The 25,619-nt window shown below is 45.7% G+C and overlaps 1 protein-coding gene across 1 annotated transcript in view; it reads right to left on the bottom strand.

Moving 5' to 3' along the window:
• Positions 1–25,180, bottom strand: part of LOC140076779 (leucine-rich repeat and fibronectin type III domain-containing protein 1-like protein) — a 62,064-nt gene extending 36,884 nt beyond the window's left edge. The window contains exon 1 of the mRNA XM_072123479.1: positions 24,462–25,180. Coding sequence (XP_071979580.1) covers positions 24,462–24,472 — 11 coding nt within the window. The 5' untranslated portion in view covers positions 24,473–25,180. The remainder of the gene's footprint in view (positions 1–24,461) is intronic.
• Positions 25,181–25,619: the final 439 nt, after the last annotated feature.

Raw genomic sequence — 25,619 nt, 5'->3', positions numbered from 1 at the left:
CATCATCACAGGTCATTCAGCCTCTTAACATTAGCAAACTGTACCCCGTGCACATATTTAACCACATAAAAAAAATCACAGCAGCCTGCATGGACTTCTACTCCTCTCCATTCTGGGTGCTGTAATTTCATGGGATAGGATGTGCCGTGATATCATGAGATATATGCCTGGTGTACAGTTTGCTAATGTTGGGAAGCTAAAGGACCGGTGATGATGTCACCCGGGTCACATGACATTCCTGCTGCATGCAGAGAAAGCATGGGGTGGAGCTGCCGAATTCAGCCTGAGGAAGCCACGCCCACCTCGACTCCCTAAAGACATCCTTAGATACTAGGTAAAATTATAAAGTTGAATATATGGGAAACAAAAGGGGAACAAGTTGTAGCTAAAAAAAAAAAGGTGTCACTAGGTTACTAGGGCTCTATGGGAACCTGCTACTAGCTGTATTTGTGAAAGATGTGGTGACAGGTTCCCTTTAATTAGACCAGGCATGAATCTTTGTGCCATGCCCCGCCCACACTGCACTTTTATGGTAGGAAAATCCAGAGAGACTCAATTTCTGATACGGTAGAAATAAGATTAAACTAAAATGGACAACCCCTTTAAGAAGTGAAAGGGATACAATAAAAATATAAAAACACTATCATCCCAATAATGTACAGGACCTTCACCCGCGAGGATTTTGGGGTCTTGTATACAGAATGATATGTTTACCGCAGACAAAGGCCCGGAGAATCCTCATTGTGTGTGATGGAGGTTTTGGATTCCAAGGTTGTCGACAATAACACTAAAGGCCGGGGAATAGCGCTGCGAGATAATTATACAAAGGTGGCGCTGTGCTCCGTGTGTAATCTGATATAATCCGCATCACACTCATTGTCACTACATCACTCATCCTCTAACAAGTCTGGATACAGGGAGCGACAGCGAGGACGGTGACTACACGGATTAGATGGTCGTGAGGTTCCGACAAAATCAGATGATTTATAGCAGAATCTGGAATGTGGCCCAAAATCACCTCCACCAGCAGCTTCTACATACTAAAGGCTGGGAATAAACAGAGTAATGCACACAGTGATGTCACAGTACAGGGCAATACACACAGTGATGTCACAGTACAGGGATAATACACACAGTGATGTCACAGTACAGGGATAATACACACAGTGATGTCACAGTACAGGAATAATACACACAGTGATGCCACAGGGGTGATAATACACACAGTGATGTCACAGTACAGGGATAATACACACAGTGATGTCACAGTACAGGGATAATACACACAGTGATGTCACAGTACAGAGATAATACACACAGTGATGTCACAGTACAGGGATAATACACACAGTGATGTCACAGTACAGGGATAATACACACAGTGATGCAGCGATGTCACAGTACAGGGATAATACACACAGTGATGTCACAGTACAGGGATAATACACACAGTGATGTCACAGTACAGAGATAATACACACAGTGATGTCACAGTACAGGGATAATACACACAGTGATGTCACAGTACAGGATAATACACACAGTGATGTCACAGTACAGGGATAATACACACAGTGATGTCACAGTACAGGAATAATACACACAGTGATGTCACAGTACAGGGATAATACACACAGGGATGTCACAGTACAGAGATAATACACACAGTGATGTCACAGTACAGGGATAATACACACAGTGATGTCACAGTACAGGGATAACACACAGTGATGTAACAGTACAGGGATAATACACACAGTGATGTCACAGTACAGAGATAATACACACAGCGATGTCACAGTACAGGCATAATACACACAGTGATGTCACAGTACAGGGATAATACACACAGTGATGTCACAGTACAGAGATAATACACACAGTGATGTCACAGTACAGGAATAATACACACAGTGATGTCACAGTACAGGGATAATACACACAGTGATGTCACAGTACAGGATAATACACACAGTGATGTCACAGTACAGGGATAATATACACAGTGATGTCACAGTACAGGGATAATACACACAGTGATGTCACAGTACAGGATAATACACACAGTGATGTCACAGTACAGGGATAATACACACAGTGATGTCACAGTACAGAGATAATACACACAGTGATGTCACAGTACAAGGATAATACACACAGTGATGTCACAGTACAGGGATCATACACACAGTGATGTCACAGTACAGAGATAATACACACAGTGATGTCACAGTACAGAGATAATACACACAGTGATGTCACAGTACAGAGATAATACACACAGTGATGTCACAGTACAGGGATAATACACACAGTGATGTCACAGTACAGAGATAATACACACAGTGATGTCACAGTACAGAAATAATACACACAGTAATGTCACAGTACAGGGATAATACACACAGTGATGTCACAGTACAGGGATAATACACACAGTGATGTCACAGTACAGGGATAATACACACAATGATGTCACAGTACAAAGATAATACGCACAGTGATGTCACAGTACAGGGATAAAACACACAGTGATGTCACAGTACAGAGATAATACATACAGTAATGTCACAGTACAGGGATAATACACACGGTGATGTCACAGTACAGGGATAATACCCACAGTGATGTCACAGTACAGAGATAATACACACAGTGATGTCACAGTACAGGGATAATACACACAGTGATGTCACAGTACAGGGATAATACACACAGTGATGTCACAGTACAGGGATAATACACACAGTGATGTCACAGTACCGGGATAATACACACAGTGATGTCACAGTACAGGGATAATACCCACAGTGATGTCATAGTACAGGGATAATACACACAGTGATGTCACAGTACAGGGATAATACACACAGCGATGTCACAGTACAGGGATAATACACACAGTGATGTTACAGTACAGGGATAATACCCACATTGATGTCACAGTACAGGGATAATACACACAGTGATGTCACAGTACAGGGATAATACACACAGTGATGTCACAGTACCGGGATAATACACACAGTGATGTCACAGTACAGGGATAATACACACAGCGATGTCACAGTACAGGGATAATACACACAGTGATGTCACAGTACCGGGATAATACCCACATTGATGTCACAGTACAGGGATAATACACACAGTGATGTCACAGTACAGAGATAATACACACAGTGATGTCACAGTACAGAGATAATACACACAGTGATGTCACAGTACAGGGATAATACACTCAGTGATGTCACAGTACAGGGATAATACACACAGTGATGTCACAGTACAGGGATAATACACACAGTGATGTCACAGTACAGGGATAACACACAGTGATGTCACAGTACAGGGATAATACACACAGTGATGTCACAGTACAGAGATAATACACACAGTGATGTCACAGTACAGGGATAATACACACAGTGATGTCACAGTACAGGATAATACACACAGTGATGTCACAGTACAGGGATAATATACACAGTGATGTCACAGTACAGGGATAATACACACAGCGATGTCACAGTACAGGGATAATACACACAGTGATGTCACAGTACAGGGATAATACACAGAGTGATGTCACAGTACAGGGATAATACACAGAGTGATGTCACAGTGCAGAGATAATACACACAGTGATGTCACAGTACAAGGATAATACACACAGTGATGTCACAGTACAGAGATAATACACACAGTGATGTCACAGTACAGGGATAATACACACAGTGATGTCACAGTACAGGGATAGTACACACAGCGATGTCACAATACAGAGATAATACACACAGTGATGTCACAGTACAGGATAATATACACAGTGATGTCACAGTACAGGGATAATACACACAGTGATGTCACAGTACAGGGATAATACACACAGTGATGTCACAGTACAGAGATAATACACACAGTGATGTCACAGTACAGAGATAATACACACAGTGATGTCACAGTACAGGGATAATACACTCAGTGATGTCACAGTACAGGGATAATACACACAGTGATGTCACAGTACAGGGATAATACACACAGTGATGTCACAGTACAGGGATAACACACAGTGATGTCACAGTACAGGGATAATACACACAGTGATGTCACAGTACAGGGATAATACACACAGTGATGTCACAGTACAGGGATAACACACAGTGATGTCACAGTACAGGGATAATACACACAGTGATGTCACAGTACAGAGATAATACACACAGTGATGTCACAGTACAGGGATAATACACACAGTGATGTCACAGTACAGGATAATACACACAGTGATGTCACAGTACAGGGATAATATACACAGTGATGTCACAGTACAGGGATAATACACACAGTGATGTCACAGTACAGGATAATACACACAGTGATGTCACAGTACAGGGATAATACACACAGTGATGTCACCGTACAGAGATAATACACACAGTGATGTCACAGTACAAGGATAATACACACAGTGATGTCACAGTACAGGGATCATACACACAGTGATGTCACAGTACAGAGATAATACACACAGTGATGTCACAGTACAGAGATAATACACACAGTGATGTCACAGTACAGGGATAATACACACAGTGATGTCACAGTACAGGGATAATACACACAGTGATGTCACAGTACAGAGATAATACACACAGTAATGTCACAGTACAGGGATAATACACACAGTGATGTCACAGTACAGAAATAATACACACAGTAATGTCACAGTACAGAAATAATACACACAGTAATGTCACAGTACAGGGATAATACACACAGTGATGTCACAGTACAGGGATAATACACACAGTGATGTCACAGTACAGGGATAATACACACAATGATGTCACAGTACAGGGATAATACACACGGTGATGTCACAGTACAGGGATAATACCCACAGTGATGTCACAGTACAGGGATAATACACACAGTGATGTCACCGTACAGAGATAATACACACAGTGATGTCACAGTACAAGGATAATACACACAGTGATGTCACAGTACAGGGATCATACACACAGTGATGTCACAGTACAGAGATAATACACACAGTGATGTCACAGTACAGAGATAATACACACAGTGATGTCACAGTACAGAGATAATACACACAGTGATGTCACAGTACAGGATAATATACACAGTGATGTCACAGTACAGGGATAATACACACAGTGATGTCACAGTACAGGGATAATACACACAGTGATGTCACAGTACAGAGATAATACACACAGTGATGTCACAGTACAGAGATAATACACACAGTGATGTCACAGTACAGGGATAATACACTCAGTGATGTCACAGTACAGGGATAATACACACAGTGATGTCACAGTACAGGGATAATACACACAGTGATGTCACAGTACAGGGATAATACACACAGTGATGTCACAGTACAGAGATAATACACACAGTGATGTCACAGTACAGGGATAATACACACAGTGATGTCACAGTACAGAGATAATACACACAGTGATGTCACAGTACAGAGATAATACACACAGTGATGTCACAGTACAGGGATAATACACTCAGTGATGTCACAGTACAGGGATAATACACACAGTGATGTCACAGTACAGGGATAATACACACAGTAATGTCAAAGTACAGGGATAACACACAGTGATGTCACAGTACAGGGATAATACACACAGTGATGTCACAGTACAGGGATAATACACACAGTGATGTCACAGTACAGGGATAACACACAGTGATGTCACAGTACAGGGATAATACACACAGTGATGTCACAGTACAGAGATAATACACACACTGATGTCACAGTACAGAGATAATACACACAGTGATGTCACAGTACAGGGATAATACACACAGTGATGTCACAGTACAGGATAATACACACAGTGATGTCACAGTACAGGGATAATATACACAGTGATGTCACAGTACAGGGATAATACACACAGTGATGTCACAGTACAGGATAATACACACAGTGATGTCACAGTACAGGGATAATACACACAGTGATGTCACCGTACAGAGATAATACACACAGTGATGTCACAGTACAAGGATAATACACACAGTGATGTCACAGTACAGGGATCATACACACAGTGATGTCACAGTACAGAGATAATACACACAGTGATGTCACAGTACAGAGATAATACACACAGTGATGTGCAACACCCTCGCCGATGCAATGGCGAGGTAGTGCTTGCGAATACGTCCCACCTGTAGGTAACACCACATTACACTACATGGTCCTTATAGGATCAAGGGGAAATTGCAGTGGTTAATCCTGCCTGGCAAGGCAGATGTTAATCTGTGATGTAATTATGTCAACCAATGTCTGTGTTACATCCTGTCTCTGTGAACTGAGAGGTAATTGGAGGAGCAGCCACCACCTGACCAAGGGAAGGTAATAAAACCCCTAGCCCAGAATGTTCTAGAGAAGTCTCTCCCCAGAGAGAGAAGAGAGCAGTCTCTCCCAGAAGGGAGAAGAGACCGGTCCTAGTCAGGCCCTCTGGGTCTGCAGGACGCAAGCAGAGAGTAGTTAGCTGAGCAGCAGCTCAGAGACTCTAGCATACCAGACCAGTGCAGGAAGAGCCTAGCCCCTGCCTGAAGTGGAAGATAAGACTAGAGTTAGTGTAGTGAGGAAAGGGGTATCATCCTACCTTCAAGGGTGATACCTGAAGAGATCCAGGACCGAGCTGAAGCATCCTCTAGGACACAGCTGCCTCCCAGCCTGCCCTCCACAACCAGGCTGGTGAACTACATCCTGTGGCTCCCTCCAAATACCTCTCCAGTACTCCACCTGTTAAAGACACGTTTTCTGCAGTTCCTGCCGGTTGCAATAAACGAACTGTAAGTTGTTTTCTTCAACCTCTGTCTCCGTCTGGTCCCTGCTACTACAACTACCCTCATCACCGGCACCCTGTCCATCACCCAGAGACTCACACTCGGGACATTAAGGGGTTGCCCCAGGGAGATCCGCTATAGCAGCCGCTCCCTCATCTTTTCTTGCCAACACCACCCTGCTGGAGACCTGCCAGGCTGTAGGACAGCCCTCCGGTTACCCCGTACCAAGCACCGTGACGATAGCGTGCTTAGGCCGCAACCGCCAGCCACTCCGGTACAGCGGGCCCCGGCTGTCTCCAGGCCTCCCCTTTAAGGCTAGGCCCCGGTGGGGGATGTTGCAAGTGGCGTCACGAACAGGATTGATACTTCTGTGCCTTATCACGGCATTAAAGACTTTCCTTTATTAAAAAGACTGTGCTGCCTAACCCTGCTGCCATCCGGGTTTAGGCCCAAGGACTTGTGTGTTTCTGGAATGAACTGTGTTATACTGCTGCCACGTGCGGTCGAGCGCCGCTCCCGCACTCCAGAGGTTAATCCTGGCAAGAACTGTACCAGCTCTGCTACATCCGGCGCTGCCGCGCCCGAAGATTTTTACCTCAGAAACTGTGGCGCAGCAAATAATTCCAGCCCGCCAAAACCTTCACTGGCGGGAAACCCAGATGACGCATCAAGCTCCACCCACGCGCGAATGGCGCGAACCCCGCCTCCTGTGGCGCAGGAAAAATTAGAGCCCGCCACAGCTCTTGGCGGGAAGGACTCGGACTCCTCCCACTGGCTCGAGGCGGACTTCCTGCCCTGCCTCAGAGAAGCGCCAGAACTGGAGTGGACTTTGGACAGAGATGACAACGCCATGTGGGGTCCTCCGCCTTTCCCTCCTGTGGAGCGTCCGGAGTTTTATGAGGTCTTAGAGACTATGGTGGTGGTCTCTGCGCAGCCTGTCCGAAGACCCTCCGCGGGACATCGGCTGCACCGAGGATTGACTCGGGCCTTCGTCACCAGGACATGCTACCAAACGGTGACGCAGTATCAAATTCCACCCGGGCGGTTCCTCGTCCCTATCCCGGCTACCATCCCGGTACCGCGGGTCCACGTGGAGGCGCCACGTGGGGAGGCCCCGACTCCTGCTGAGCCAACGCCTGGGCCTAATGTTGCCGCTCCACCTGCTCCGAGGCCTACTCCTCCTGCCGCGCGGCCTGCTAGCCCCGCTGTGGTGGCTCCTGACCCTCCGGTGGTTCCTGCTCCTGTTCCGGCACCTACCTGTCGTCCAAGGAGATCCGAGCCTGAACCAGAGCCACGAGCCCCAGCACCGAAACCTCCGCAGCCTCAAGGCCGAGGTGAGGCCGCCCGCCGGCGACTCCGAGACGCTGTCTCGGACCAGCGACGCCGAGAGAAGGAGGCCCAGCGGTATATGGCCGGCCGATCTACAGCTGGAGCTTGGGTCGAGAAGAATCGCACCACCGGCATGGTCCGGTTCTTCGACAAGCGGAAGGGCTATGGCTTCGCCACCCAGGACTACACCGGACGGGAAGTATTTATACCCCGCCGGTCCGTCAAGAGGCCTGATCTGCCGGAGAGCCTGCACAACCTGAAGCCGGGAGAGTGCATCGAGTTCTCCCTGCAGGAAGGACCTCGAGGACCCTGGGCGGCTGGCGTGATCCGGATCCCCGATTCCGACGAGGACCGCTACTTCCCGCAGGACGACTGGTATGAGGACGACGAGTGGCCGGAGTCTCCGAACACCTCTTCCTCCTCGGCTGCAAGTCCCCGGGCGGTGACCCACGTGTATGCCCCATCCACAGTAATTGTGAGTACGGGTCCCATTGCCATCCATGGGCCGGGCATGATACAGGGCGCCACCCCCACCGGTTCCCCTGCCGGGAGTATTGCCAGGTCCCGCGGCTCTTCTGTGGGAGAAGACATCCCGGCTAGCGAACCTTGTCCGGAGGTTCCATCTAGGCCCGCATCTCCCCTTGCCGGTTACCAATGGGGTGATGACCCGGCCCCGGAAGAACCGGAGCTGGAAGGAGCCGCGGCGCGGCCGCTGGACTCCGTTTATTCTTTCCTGGACCCCTCCGTGGTCCCTGGCTCAGTTGAGCCCCCGGCTGGAACAGCCGACACCCCGGGCGACAGCGCTCCTCCCCCTGAAGGTCCGGAGGATGTTGCTGCACCTGCAGTACCCACTGCTGCCACCGGGTGTCCCCAGCCGGCACCTACTCCCGCTGAGGATGTACAGGATTCCCTGCAGGAGCTGGATCCTGTCTTTGCTGAACCCAGCGATGCAGAGTAATCCCTGAAGGGCTGAAAGCCCCCTTTCAGGTACTTTGTCCATTGTACATATTGTATATTTGCTTTTTTCTACCCTATAGAGCCAGAGACAGTCCTGAGACTCTTACCCTTATTTATCTCAATCAAGAGATTATACACTGTTATGTGCTATGATAGCACCCTTCCTCTGCCACAGCAGAGATTTCTTCAAAGGACTCTGTCCCTCTACCCAAAAAGAGGAGACCCTTTGCAACTTCATTGCACTTTTCCCCACATCAAGGGCTGTACCCAGAAGATGGACTTTCCTATTGGAGACCTTCTGAGAGACTGTTGCCAATCTTGAGGAAAAGTTGCCATGTCTATTGACTATTATATTGCACTTGATGCCTTCCTTTTTAGGTACGGACATTATGTTTGCCCTTCCATGCCTTTTCTTTGCAGGAAAGAGACATTCTATGCTGCTACCCTAAGTAGCCTATCTACCTATGTAACGTTGTAACGTTTAAGATATGTACCCATTGGGCTCCTAAGCCAATGTGAGCTTACAATATGCTAGCACCCTGTCTATATGCCAGTAGTCTGCATTAACCCTTTCATAGGCTTTTCAGGTTGTAGTGTGGCTGTGTCGGACCGTCTTTTTGTGTAAAACACTGACCGCTACCTGATCCCTCAAACTGAGGTTTGCACATGGGGGTAGTCCGTAAACTGCGGGTCTTTAGGGGACCGGGGGTGTTACACAGCTAGCACCTGGATGCCACTCATACATGGGTAAGGTTGTCAGTCAGGAGGTACTCGTGTCGCATATGCTCACGCAATGCAGATAGACACCATATAATTGCCGCCAGGGAAGAAGCGTTGATCAAACAAATATACAGGCCTTGGTGCAAGGAGTGGATTACAGGACATGACACCACACCTTTCCTACTGTACAGTTCGGTTTAATGGCGTCAGCGACCAACTGTCATACAGCTACATGTTTGTCTTAGTCCGACACCAACCCAGGTGCCTGTCTCCAGGACCATGGGCGGTCTGTCCCTACACCTCACATAGCCTGCACTTCCTAGAAGTGCCCTTAGCCCCCTCTGTGCCCCAAAACATCTGTAGTCGAGCCGAGGGCGGCTCTTTCAATTGCCCCCGGGGTATGCAACACCCTCGCCGATGCAATGGCGAGGTAGTGCTTGCGAATACGTCCCACCTGTAGGTAACACCACATTACACTACATGGTCCTTATAGGATCAAGGGGAAATTGCAGTGGTTAATCCTGCCTGGCAAGGCAGATGTTAATCTGTGATGTAATTATGTCAACCAATGTCTGTGTTACATCCTGTCTCTGTGCACTGAGAGGTAATTGGAGGAGCAGCAACCACCTGACCAAGGGAAGGTAATAAAACCCCTAGCCCAGAATGTTCTAGAGAAGTCTCTCCCCAGAGAGAGAAGAGAGCAGTCTCTCCCAGAAGGGAGAAGAGACCGGTCCTAGTCAGGCCCTCTGGGTCTGCAGGACGCAAGCAGAGAGTAGTTAGCTGAGCAGCAGCTCAGAGACTCTAGCATACCAGACCAGTGCAGGAAGAGCCTAGCCCCTGCCTGAAGTGGAAGATTAGACTAGAGCTAGTGTAGTGAGGAAAAGGGGTATCATCCTACCTTCAAGGGTGATACCTGAAGAGATCCAGGACCGAGCTGAAGCATCCTCTAGGACACAGCTGCCTCCCAGCCTGCCCTCCACAACCAGGCTGGTGAACTACATCCTGTGGCTCCCTCCAAATACCTCTCCAGTACTCCACCTGTTAAAGACACGTTTTCTGCAGTTCCTGCCGGTTGCAATAAACGAACTGTAAGTTGTTTTCTTCAACCTCTGTCTCCGTCTGGTCCCTGCTACTACAACTACCCTCATCACCGGCACCCTGTCCATCACCCAGAGACTCACACTCGGGACATTAAGGGGTTGCCCCAGGGAGATCCGCTATAGCAGCCGCTCCCTCATCTTTTCTTGCCAACACCACCCTGCTGGAGACCTGCCAGGCTGTAGGACAGCCCTCCGGTTACCCCGTACCAAGCACCGTGACGATAGCGTGCTTAGGCCGCAACCGCCAGCCACTCCGGTACAGCGGGCCCCGGCTGTCTCCAGGCCTCCCCTTTAAGGCTAGGCCCCGGTGGGGGATGTTGCAGATGTCACAGTACAGAGATAATACACACAGTGATGTCACAGTACAGGGATAATACACACAGTGATGTCACAGTACAGGGATAATACACACAGTGATGTCACAGTACAGAGATAATACACACAGTGATGTCACAGTACAGAGATAATACACACAGTGATGTCACAGTACAGAAATAATACACACAGTAATGTCACAGTACAGGGATAATACACACAGTGATGTCACAGTACAGGGATAATACACACAGTGATGTCACAGTACAGGGATAATACACACAATGATGTCACAGTACAGGGATAATACACACGGTGATGTCACAGTACAGGGATAATACCCACAGTGATGTCACAGTACAGAGATAATACACACAGTGATGTCACAGTACAGGGATAATACACACAGTGATGTCACAGTACAGAGATAATACACACACTGATGTCACAGTACAGAGATAATACACACAGTGATGTCACAGTACAGGGATAATACACACAGTGATGTCACAGTACAGGATAATACACACACTGATGTCACAGTACAGGGATAATATACACAGTGATGTCACAGTACAGGGATAATACACACAGTGATGTCACAGTACAGGATAATACACACAGTGATGTCACAGTACAGGGATAATACACACAGTGATGTCACCGTACAGAGATAATACACACAGTGATGTCACAGTACAAGGATAATACACACAGTGATGTCACAGTACAGGGATCATACACACAGTGATGTCACAGTACAGAGATAATACACACAGTGATGTCACAGTACAGAGATAATACACACAGTGATGTCACAGTACAGAGATAATACACACAGTGATGTCACAGTACAGGGATAATACACACAGTGATGTCACAGTACAGGGATAATACACACAGTGATGTCACAGTACAGAGATAATACACACAGTGATGTCACAGTACAGGGATAATACACACAGTGATGTCACAGTACAGGGATAACACACAATGATGTCACAGTACAGGGATAATACACACGGTGATGTCACAGTACAGGGATAATACCCACAGTGATGTCACAGTACAGAGATAATACACACAGTGATGTCACAGTACAGGGATAATACACACAGTGATGTCACAGTACAGGGATAATACACACAGTGATGTCACAGTACCGGGATAATACACACAGTGATGTCACAGTACAGGGATAATACCCACAGTGATGTCATAGTACAGGGATAATACACACAGTGATGTCACAGTACAGGGATAATACACACAGCGATGTCACAGTACAGGGATAATACACACAGTGATGTCACAGTACAGGGATAATACACACAGTGATGTCACAGTACAGGGATAATACACACAGTGATGTCACAGTACCGGGATAATACACACAGTGATGTCACAGTACAGGGATAATACCCACAGTGATGTCACAGTACAGGGATAATACACACAGTGATGTCACAGTACAGGGATAATACACACAGCGATGTCACAGTACAGGGATAATACACACAGTAATGTCACAGTACAGGCATAATACACACATTGATGTCACAGTACAGGGATAATACACACAGTGATGTCACAGTACAGGGATAATACACAGAGTGATGTCACAGTACAGAGATAATACACACAGTGATGTCACAGTACAGGGATAATACACACAGTGATGTCACAGTACAGGGATAATACACAGAGTGATGTCACAGTACAGAGATAATACACACAGTGATGTCACAGTACAGAGATAATACACACAGTAATGTCACAGTACCGGGATAATACCCACATTGATGTCACAGTACAGGGATAATACACACAGTGATGTCACAGTACAGGGATAATACACAGAGTGATGTCACAGTACAGAGATAATACACACAGTGATGTCACAGTACAGGGATAATAAACAGAGTGATGTCACAGTGCAGAGATAATACACACAGTGATGTCACAGTACAGGGATAATACACACAGTGATGTCACAGTACAGAGATAATACACACAGTGATGTCACAGTACAGGGATAATACACACAGTGATGTCACAGTACAGAGATAATACACACAGTGATGTCACAGTACAGAGATAATACACACAGTGATGTCACAGTACAGGATAATATACACAGTGATGTCACAGTACAGGGATAATACACACAGTGATGTCACAGTACAGGGATAATACACACAGTGATGTCACAGTACAGAGATAATACACACAGTGATGTCACAGTACAGAGATAATACACACAGTGATGTCACAGTACAGGGATAATACACTCAGTGATGTCACAGTACAGGGATAATACACACAGTGATGTCACATTACAGGGATAATACACAGAGTGATGTCACATTACAGGGATAATACACACAGTGATGTCACAGTACAGATATAATACACACAGTGATGTCACATTACAGGGATAATACACACAGTGATGTCACAGTACAGATATAATACACACAGTGATGTCACAGTACAGAGATAATACACACAGTGATGTCACAGTACAGGGATAATACACACAGTGATGTCACAGTACAGGGATAATACACACAGTGATGTCACAGTACAGGGATAATACACACAGTGATGCCACAGTACAGGGATAATACACACAGTGATGTCACAGTACAGAGATAATACACACAGTGATGTCACAGTACAGAGATAATACACACAGTGATGTCACAGTACAGGGATAATACACACAGTGATGTCACAGTACAGGGATAATACACACAGTGATGTCACAGTACAGGGATAATACACACAGTGATGTCACAGTACAGGGATAATACACACAGTGATGCCACAGTACAGGGATAATACACACAGTGATGTCACAGTACAGAGATAATACACACAGTGATGTCACAGTACAGAGATAATACACACAGTGATGTCACAATACAGGGATAATACACACAGTGATGTCACAGTACAGGGATAATACACACAGTGATGTCACAGTACAGGGATAATACACACAGTGATGTCACAGTGCAGGGATAATACACACAGTGATGTCACAGTACAGGGATTATACACTCAGTGATGTCACAGTACAGAGATATTACACACAGTGATGTCACAGTACAGGGATAATACACACAGTGATGTCACAGTACAGAGATAATACACACAGTGATGTCACAGTACAGGGATAATACACACAGTGATGCCACAGTACAGGGATAATACACACAGTGATGTCACAGTACAGAGATAATACACACAGTGATGTAACAGTACAGGGATAATACACACAGTGATGTCACAGTACAGGGATTATACACTCAGTGATGTCACAGTACAGAGATAATACACTCAGTGATGTCACAGTACAGAGATAATACACACAGTGATGTCACAGTACAGAGATAATACACACAGTGATGTCACAGTACAGGGATAATACACACAGTGATGTCACAGTAGATACAGTGTAGATATACATTCGGTGTTCTGTTCCCTTACATAGTCATCACTATCTGTACGTTATATCTGAAAGGAAGTTACGACTCTGGTAGTGACATTTTGCTCCATTCTCTTGCAGTTAAAACAATCTTGTCCAAACTTTCTTAATCTGGTTCCATTCTCCATCTTTCCCCCATTAGGTATTTTGGGTAGAATAATGAGACGTCCTGTGACTTCCCGGCCTCTTGTATGTGATCCGTCAGCCGGTGAAGCTTTGTAGCTGTGTTCCCGCGGTCCAGAAGTCGCTGTAATTTGCTCCTATACACACAATGGCCGCGGTGGCGGCAGATTGTTCCTGAATCGTGATTCAAAGCGTCTTTTTTTTCGTATCTTTTTTTCCGCCTTCGGAGGCGTCTCCCCGGCTTCTCCGGCACATCCCGCCCTGGGGGTGGCTTCTCCTTTCCTCTAATGGTGACTATTGTTTTGATGAATTGACATGTAAGATCTCATTAATGTATCATATCGGAGCCGCACATGGCAACCGCCAGGCCTCCGCCGGCTTCCTCTACAATTAGCCTCCGCAGATACAACACCAAACGTCTTAATTCGCTCATCTCTATGCACAATCTGTCGCAACAACGTCTCGGCCATTAAACAAATATACGTCGTGAGGCATTAACACCGATTCTTTTTTTTTTTTTTTTGCATTTGGCCAACCTTCTAAACTCAATGTGCCATACCCTAATGCCGGCAGATAGAACAAGCCCTTAATGAGAGGCTAACGAGCAAATTATCTGTGGGCGAAATACATGATTCAATATGAAGAGTTTATAGTAATGGTTCAATTTCCTCTGCCCGGAGCTCAGCTAATGGCTGAGGAGCGGGAGGGAGAGATGAGCCGCGATAGACAAGGATGAAGGCGGAGAGGAGACAGTGACAGACGCAATCACGGAGAGACGGGAGATAGACCTGGAGACGGAGAAGAGGGGGGGGCTGGAGGAATAAGGTGAGGAATAAGATAATTAAGGAACAGGGGATTGGAACTCGGGAAACGGAGACGAGGAGAAGGTTCCGATGAGATGAAATTCTTTAATTTCTCTTCGCCTCGTTCCCATTCATCTCATCCGAATTGGTAAAGATCCCGAATAATATCATAAATGGAACGGTTCTCAGTCATATATATTGGGAATGAAGATGACCTTGAAGTCACCGTCCTGAAATTTTGTCACAATTTAGTGCCACCGCCTGAGTCAGAGATGGTCTTGGTAGGTCTGGGTGAGTTTCTTGTAGAGGTGGATGGTCTGTGGTGTAATGCAGGGCAAAGGAAGGATACAATAGAGTGAAATATTAGAAAGGAGGTCAACCTGACATCTGGGATTTATGGAAGTTTAGAATTTGGGTTTCTGAGGGAAAATAGTTTAAATTTCGGTTGAGATGTAAGAGAGTCTTCTGATCACCCCGCCCACATAGAGTGATTGACAGTGAGAGTCCTGATACCCCACATACATAGAGTGATTGACAGTGAAAGATCTAATTACTCCGCCCACACAGAGTGATTGACAGTGAGAGTCCTGATACCCCACATACATAGAGTGATTGACAGTGAAAGATCTAATTACTCCGCCCACACAGAGTGATTGGCAGGGAGAGTACTGATCACCCCGCCCACATAGAGTGATTGATAGTGGAAGGCCTATCACCCCGCCCCCACACACAGTGATTGTCAGTAAGAGTCCTGAGTGCTCCACCCGCACAGTGATTGATAGGTAGAGTCCTGATTACTCCACCCACAGTGATTGACAGGAAGAGTCCTGATTACTCCACCCACACACAGTAATTAACAGGGAGAGTCCTGATTATACCTCCCACACACATAGATTGACAGGGAGAGTCCTTGTTACTGCTCCCACACACAGTGATTGATGGGGAGAGTCCTGGTTACTCTGCCAACACACAGTGATTGATGGGGAGAGTCCTTGTTACTGCTCCCACACACAGTGATTGATGGGGAGAGTCCTTGTTACTGCTCCCACACACAGTGATTGATGGGGAGAGTCCTGGTTACTCTGCCAACACACAGTGATTGACAGGGAGAGACCAGTTTACTCCTCTCACACACAGTAATTGATGGGGAGAGACCTGTTTACCCGCCCACGCACCATGATTGACAGGTAGAGCTCTGATTTCCCCACCCACACACAATGATTGACAGTGAGAGTCCTAGTTAACCTGCCTACATGCAGTGATCGACAGCGCAAACTAGACCCAAATGTCCATATTCTAGATATTAAATACGTTGATACAGTTCAACTGTTCTATCACAGCAAACTATGGTTATTTCACTTGAGAGAGGTGGTAGACTCCAGAGCCACCATCATGCAATGAGTTTGAGGTCGGCTTCCAAGGAATCAATGTTCTCGAAAGAGGCAAGTCAACTGCTCTATCTCAATATACTATTGGTTGTTTATCATTGGCGGAGGCGGTAGACTCCCATCCCACCACCATACAATGAGCTTGAGATGGGCTTCAAAGGACTCTACGTTCCCAAAAAAGGTCTTATTGTCTGTACTTGGAAGTTGTCCTTCCCATTGGAAGCAATTGCCTTTACTAAAAAGAGACAAGTGTTTGCACAACGGAATAAGAAAGTGAGAAGACGAGAGGAATAAATCATTTTGTGAGGAAGGTATCAGAAGTCTCCCAAGTTCTTCACGATGGAATACGGGTGGAAATAAATTGACGGAATGAGGAAGAGGAGCAGACTTGATATCATAATAAGAAAGCTCAGTGGTCTATGCATCACAGAAATATCGGAAAGGCTGCGTTTGTATCTGGGAAAAGTATCTACCGAAATGAAATTGGAGAATGAATGGATAGAAGTGAAGCATATTATATTTATCTTCTGGTGTACGGAACACATTGTACTTGATCTCTTCCACAGATAATGGCGCTGTCTTATACCCTGTCAAGCACCGCAACGTATTAAGCAACAGGGGGAAGAAAAGGATATGAGATGTCTCCTTCCCAGGGGCAATGAGAACTGAGGGACAGGTGGGGGCCGCCAGGTTTCTTCCCGGGAACGTGGTGATAGAAATTGAGTGCTTGCACTTCATATGGTGCCACGTGTAATAATGATCAGGGATTAGGTGGGCGGATTATCATAATATGTTGAGGTTAACTCCACGCCGCTACCATGTGAGCCCATAATTTAGGATTTTCAATGTCAACACCAAATATCAAGTGTATCATTTCATCTGCTTTCTATGCAGATTATGGATTTTCACCCTGGACAGGCATATATATACATATTGGGCAGATTTACTTACCCGGTCATGTCACGATCCCACGGTGCGTTGTCTGACGAGTATTCGGGTCTGCCGCAATTCACTAAGCTCGTGCGCCCGAGTTCCTGAATCCGTCGCTTCTAACCTGAGGTCCACCGGAGTTCACCTGCTTCTTCCCGGTGCTTGTGAGTGCATTGTCTTGCGACACAATTCAAAATGTTAAATCCCACGCGTTGTCCAAATCCGTCAGGTTTTCGTTTGGCCACGCCCCCAGATTTCTGTCGCGTGCAGGCCGGCGCTGATGTGCCAAAATCCGATCGGGTGCGCCAAAATCCCGGGGCAATGCGGCGCAAAACGGAAACCGTCGGGAAACCAGACGAAAATGCGCTCAACTAGTGGACCCAACCAAAGGATGGTACAGGAAGACCATGAAGTTGTATTCTTCTCCTAGTGGCAAGGAGGCAACTACAATCACTTATTGTGTAGTAGGTGGTAAGAGTATTTCTTCTTTCTTCAAAAGTTGTTGAAGGTCAACAGTGAAGAATAAGGAATCCATCCAAGACTCATGGAAAAGAGAATGGAGCTCCTTCAACTCAATAGTCACCCAGTGACAGATGAAGGCCACATTACGATACTTGCTGTGGGGACCTATCTCCTCAAGTTGTTTATACATATTAGACAGTATGGACGTTATATATAGGCGTTAGTCCCTTGATACAAAATTGAGATATGTCAGTGGATGTGATAAATTAGGAAGTGGACAGTCATGGTCATGGTTAGAACCAGTGATAGGGTCATCTGTGCCCAAGGCTCAGTGATGCAATGGGTAAGTGTTGGCTAGTCAAATCTTTCAAGAAGGAACCATGGAACAAATTTCATTCTATGAGATTTCATCATTTTGTACATCACAGATTACTGTGTATTGGACTAGACCAGTGATGGCGAACCTTTTGGAGACCGAGTGCCAAAACTAAAACCAAAATTCACTTATTTTCCCGTGAAGTGCCAACATGGCATTTTAAGCAGTAACTTATTGCTACCCGTTCTTCCACATGTTTCAATTGTATTGCCCCCCCCCCCTGAGGACACCAATACAGTTGAAAGAAGGAGGGCACATTCATACTCTCGTTGTAGATTCTCTCCAGGGTCTCTCTGTAGAGGAAAAGTGGTTGGTCCAGCAGGAGGACATCCAACACCTTCTCACTTTTCCTACAGTTCCTAACAGCCAATGAAGTGTTACTTTAAAATAGTGCTGAGAGCAGCTTCTCTTAAGTTGCCTGGGACTTGGTGGATTTGGTCCTATTTGGTGAACTCTGTCCTGAGATGATGGTCTGAGTGCCCACAGAAATGGCTCCAAGTGCCACCTCTGGCACCCGTGCCATAGGTTCGCCACCACTGGACTAGACCATTCAATGTACTCATGCTTAGCCTTGCCGATTACCAGAAGAGCCAACAATAGGCACGTGAGGATCAGAACTGGACCATGGAGCAATGGAAGAGGTTGGCCAGGTCATTTTTTCTGTGGACAGCTTGTTGTGTTGTTTACCTATGGGAAGGAAGGCTTTGAGATGTGATATGGGAAGAAGTCATGTTGATGGTGGTGCTCAGAAAAATGTTCTACTGGGAAACCATGGGTACCTACTACTTACCCAACAACTGTTTAAGAGTGGTCTGAGGAACAGGACAAAAGTTCAAGGCGATGAGTTGTCCTTCAAGTTCCTGAGATCTCAATGTGACCATGTGATGGAAAAGAAGCCCAGTCCAATGAGACCCACACCTTACAATCCCAAATCTGACTTCTAGATACCTCAGGACATTGGGGCAGATTTACTTACCCACTCCTCTCGCAATCCCGCGGTGCTTTGGCCGACGCCGATTCGGGTCCGGCGCGATTCACTAACATCGTGCGCCTGAGTACCTGCAGATGTCGCTGCTGCGCCGAGGTCCGCTGGAGTTCACCTGGTTCTTCCTGGTGCATGTAAGTGCTGATCTTGTGACACAAATTCTTTTTTAAATTCTGCGTTTTTTCCGAATCCGTAGTGTTGTCCGAGGTCCACGCCCCCCGATTTCTGTTGCGTGCAAGCCGGCGCCGATGCGACACAATCCAATCGTGTGCACAAAAACCCAACGAAAGTGCGGCATTCGGACCCTTAGTAAATGAGCCCCATTGAGTCCATTGATTGATGACCTTCACTAGGAGAACCTACACGTGGTTCAACCGAAATTGGGAAAAGGACTTTTCTAACAGCAAATTCCCTTTAATCGAAGCATATAATGTACAATGTATACTAAACAACCCTTGAAAATGCATCGACAAATACATCATTCACGCAGTCAATGGCCAAACCAAAACGAATTCCACCTTTTTGTCCTCCCATAGACTTCCTAAACAAATCCTATTAATTATTCAGCTGAATTAACATTCAGTGTGATCAAAGCTGTTTCACCGAGGCGCAAATAATTGGCAATCCTATTACTTTACTGATCGGCGTAAGGTTGCTGGGAATACGATGAGTTCAGCCCTTGGTGGAGAATCTGTTTTGCTTTGGTGGCGTCTCGTTCTGTTGATACGACTTCAGTGAGACATCACAGAGCAATTTCTTTGCATGTGAGCCGCATAGTCTGGTATGAGAGCCGAGTAGCTATTATGTACACACAATAACCTACAATTACTCCTTCGTCAGTACAATAGGGGACACTCGAAGGATTGGGTATGCATTATGTGTCCGTGGAAGAGCTGCAGGAAGGAGATGGTTAATAGAGGTACATTCTAGCGTTTGGTGGAGAATGACTTCTCGTCGGGCAGAGGAAGGATGGGATGATTGACATTTTGTATTAGTATTAGTCTACATCATCTACTCAGAAGAGGCGACCATTTTGCTGAGGAAATCAATGTGACTCTGGGAAGGGACAGTAAATGTAAGTCGTCTTCTGGAAAGACGTGGCCAGCCAGATAAGTGTTTGATCCATGGGATGACTGAGGATCATAAGAAGTGGAGAAGATTTGGGAAGCAACAATGTTATTAAATGGTTCCAGGATTAATTTTGCTTTGATCTAATTTTATGGCAGCTTCACTTTGAGAGTAGTTTTTGAGGGTCTTCGTAAGGTTAGGTTGTAAACAGCTATTGACACAAGTGGAGATCCTTGGACCGTAAGGTAGAATTGGGTGCACTGGGACCCACGTATGTAGGTCCCAATGCAACCACTGACATGGCCACTATTATGGTGCTGGGATATACCTGGGACCATAACATAAACTGGGCTACACTGGGACCCAAGTGTTTATGCCAGATGTATGACGTGGTGGCCCATTACAACAACTGACATGGCCACTATTATGGTTCTGGGGTCTACCTGGGACCACAACATAAACTGGGCTACACTAGGACCCATATGTTTATTCCAGATTTATGAAGTGGTGGCCCATTACAACAACTGACATGGCCACTATTATGGTTCTGGGGTCTACCTGGGACCATAACATAAACTGGGCTACACTGGGACCCAAGTACTTAGCCAGATGTATGAAGTGGTGGCCCATTACAACCACTGACATGGCCACTAATATGGTTCTGGCATACAGTAACCCTTTCATGCCAGTTAAATTTTACTAACATTGACAACCTCTTTCGGCATGATGAAGCCCCTACTACACAGCTAAAAAATGTTTAAGATTGGTCTGAGGAACAGGACAAAAAGTTCAAGGTGGGAAGTTGTCCTTCAAGTTTCTATGATCTCAACGTGACCATGTATTAGCGATGGAAATCAAGCCCAGTCCAATGAGACCTCAACCTTACATGGTCAAATCTGTCTGCTGGATACCTCAGGAAACCATCAGTGGTCTTGTTGAGTCCAGGCATTGATGACCTTGAGGTCTATAAGCTTTAAGAGGAGAACCTACACAATATTAGCAGATGTACGAAGTGGTGGCCCATTACAACCATTGATATGGCCACTATTATGGTGCTGCAATATACCTGGGACCATAAAATAAACTGGGCTGCACTGGGACCCAAGTGTTCATGCCAGATGTACAAAGTGGTGGCCCATTACAACTACTGAAATGGCCACTATTATGGTGCCACCAGTATAGTATTTACCACTATTAAAGTGATGTGATTTACCCTGGGCAATAAGGTAAACTGGGCTGCAATGGGACCCAGATGTTCATGCCAAAGTGGTGGCCCATTACAACTACTGGCATGACCACTATTATGGTGCTGGGCTTTACCCACCAGTAGAGAAGTGACTGGTTCTTGCTTCAACTTTTGGAATATGGACTGTAGAACCAATTTTCAACCCAATGCATGCTGACCATACAGTTCCCCTAAAAAATAGAGATAGATTAAACAAAGACAGAGCTCCCTGAGCCTGAGAGCCCATACATCTATATGGCCTCATGTACAGAGCTCCATTATAGAACAATCCCTCCTCGTTACAAATATCCCTTGACAATAGTCAGATCACTCCTATATCTCCAGTGATCATCAGTAATCTGTGATCGAACCTGGAAGTAAGTGTTTATCTCCCCACAGTGACCCCTGCAGGTGACATTTAGCATTACACAGTGTCCATTGAAGTCAATGGATTGGATCGGTGTAACGCAGGACAGGTCCTCCAGAAGGATTCCGGGTAGTGAACCCCTTTTTATTAACTTATTATTATTATGATACATGAGGTTCCAATTAAAGAAAGAAAGAATAATGACATTTATAATAATTAAAGATCGGGCTGCCAAGGTCTACCATGGTCATGGATTGGGCATGGATTTGTATAGAGGATGCAAAATTCAATAGGAACCAAAAACAGTCAAGACTGATGACTACTGGGTTGTTGGGGGTTCTAGAGTTTGGGGGTTTGATGAGATACATGAGATACCATCATCTTCTATGTATCCCTTTAATCCTTGGCACTAGAATTGCTTCAATAACTATTGATGGTGGTACATTTGGGCGCCACATGCCCCCCTGGTCCCTGACAAGCCGTCACTTTCTCCGTGATTGTATACCTCAGAGCTTTCCTATGTCGAAGGCGCTGTGCAAAACCGGGCAGTGGTCCAAGACACACTCCCAGCACTAAAGGTGTCACAGAGGCTGAAATTCACATTTCAATTGCCGTTCCCTGCGGCGTTAATAAGCGCGCCGGTTGGGTATCTCACAAATAGAATTTGGTCCTAGCCGGTAGACCCCCAGTTAAAGGGGGAGGAGGGGTGCGCTGCATTATTACTTTTGACAAGACATCTTAGTTAATTAGATTTTGCAGTGCGGGGGAGGAGAATCCCTAGAAGCTCATTTGCATAAATAAACAATTGTAACAGTGAGCATTCTATACTGAGATGTAGCAGAGCCCAGAGGGTATTTTTAGATATTTTACCCACTGGGTTTATGTTTCTGGACACAATATCAGTGCCAAGCTACAACCTGAGCTCTGCTACATCTCAATGTGTGTATTTCACAATGCACCAAGAATTTTTCCGGGTATCATGTATTTGCATATTGGCATGGATTACATGTTAATGAAGCTTCTTGCCTTGAAGAAGGGATGTTAAGCAGAAGATTCCCAAGGAACAGTGCTCCTAATGGCCAAATGATTATGGACAACAGTAGAGATACGTGCTTCTCATTACAAGCTATATTATCCTATATAGGATCAGGGGGGGTCTAGAATGGTGTCATATAGAAACGTATTCACACCCACAGGCTAATTGTACTCGTAAACAAGCAAATCAATGAATCCATATTTGATCTAGTTTGCAGCCAGGACTGGAGACTGCTGACTGAAACATCTCATTAGGGTTACAGATTACTGTGGCTTTAAGATTAGTATTGATCTTTAATACAGGAGCCATAATGAACATAAATATACATTATATAACATATATATAGACCTCCTGCTAAGAAGAGATGTAATAACCCCCATCATCCTATTATAAACCAGTGGGCAAATTGAGATAATGATATACACGGGAACTACAAGACCCAGCATGCCCATTACTGTCAGTGGTTGTTATTCCATATCTTCTGCAAGGATAAACTGGGAATGACAACAAAGATCCATCATCCCCCCCAGTGAAAACCACAATCCACTAATGACTGATGATCTCTCCAGCCAGAAGATAACCCTGGGGGGATTCTTGTAAGAAAAAACATAGGGGTTAAGTAGTTTTTCTTTTTCCACTGGGTCAAAACAAGGACAAATTGGTCAAAAATAGTAGCAACAAATTGCAACAAAAATATCAGCACCAACTGCAGGGTATCACATGCCAGTGACTCATATTTCATGGCATTAGATATCAGGACAAGCAGAATGACTTGGGGACATGCAATGGAGCAGATAATGGGGCTGTAAGGGTTAATGATCCCCCCTTCTTAAGAATGTTTAACCCTTAATCTTAGCATTTGATCATTAAATGAGACACAACAAGCAGTGATACAAGGTATGGGCAACACAAACAATTTTAGGTACCTGATTTGCATTGGTGGAGGATCACATTTTGGTTCTTATTGGATTTCTGGTGATTCCCCAGGAGGAGGGAAGTTAAGAGGAGCAGGGTCAGCTCATGACCTCAGGAGAAGGTCCACTTGGCCCATCATAGGTAACCCTTGGGATTCCAGTTTAGTTTGCGGTTCACTCTTTATCTGACCCTTTAGAATTGCACCAGGACCTCTTATATGTCAGGTCATATTGGACAACGGTTGCAAAAATTCCATTAACCTTTTGAAGAATCATCCTGATGTCAATGATGGTCTCTGTTCTTTACTTGGCTTGTGAATTAAGACTTGGGATAGCAATGGTTAAGATGCCAGCTTCTTCAGAACAAGAATAGGGTTGTACTAGGTAAGAAGAACATGAGATTTTGTGGAGGAGTTTTATCCCAGGTTCCAATTTTGTTCTAGTCCTGGTCCTCAGAAGAAGAGGTGGTTGGTCCAGTGGAGATCCTCGGGAAAGCTGTGCATGGTAGGATTTGGTCCTCAGAAGAAGAGGTCATTGGTTAGAGATGGTCCTCAGGAGAGCTGTGCATGGTATGAGTTTGGTCCTCAGAAGAAGAGGTCATTGGTTAGAGATGGTCCTCAGGAGAGCTGTGCATGGTAGGAGGTTGGTCCATGGTGGATGGTGAAGTGAGGTGGCTCTGGAGAAGAAAGTATCTAGACTAAATCTTCTACACTGTGTTCCAACAATTTGGGAGTAGTCAAGAACTGCACCACTTTAAATACACAACACAAGGGGGCGTAAGGGAGGAGGTAACAATGTGAGAAGTATTGGGAGAGCAAGAGATTTGGATGCTTTAGGGGTCCTGCTAGAGAAACAGCTACATGACCAGGACTCAGAAGACCTCCTCACTATGAAAGCCCCTGGTCTGGATCTGGAGCTTCACTGCACAATGTACATAGAATAATCCAAGAAGATGAAGAAGAAGGGGAACCCAGCACCTCGAAAGTCATCAGCAGGAGATGTATTGCAGATGCAGACACCCTCAGATGCTGCTCAATCTTCATGAAAATGTGGCTAAGAATTAGGGGGTCCCCTTGGATTTTGCAGGAGTCATATCCTGGAGATGTGCTAAGCTGTCAGGTCTCTGCAGCAGCTCCCTTGTCCTCCTCTCAGCCAGTCTCTGGCAGACTG

The sequence above is a fragment of the Engystomops pustulosus genome, chromosome 9 (assembly GCF_040894005.1).
Source record: "Engystomops pustulosus chromosome 9, aEngPut4.maternal, whole genome shotgun sequence".
Lineage (NCBI taxonomy): Eukaryota > Metazoa > Chordata > Amphibia > Anura > Leptodactylidae > Engystomops > Engystomops pustulosus.
The sequence above is the reverse complement of the archived record's forward strand: the minus strand, read 5'-3'. Positions and strand labels throughout refer to the sequence as shown.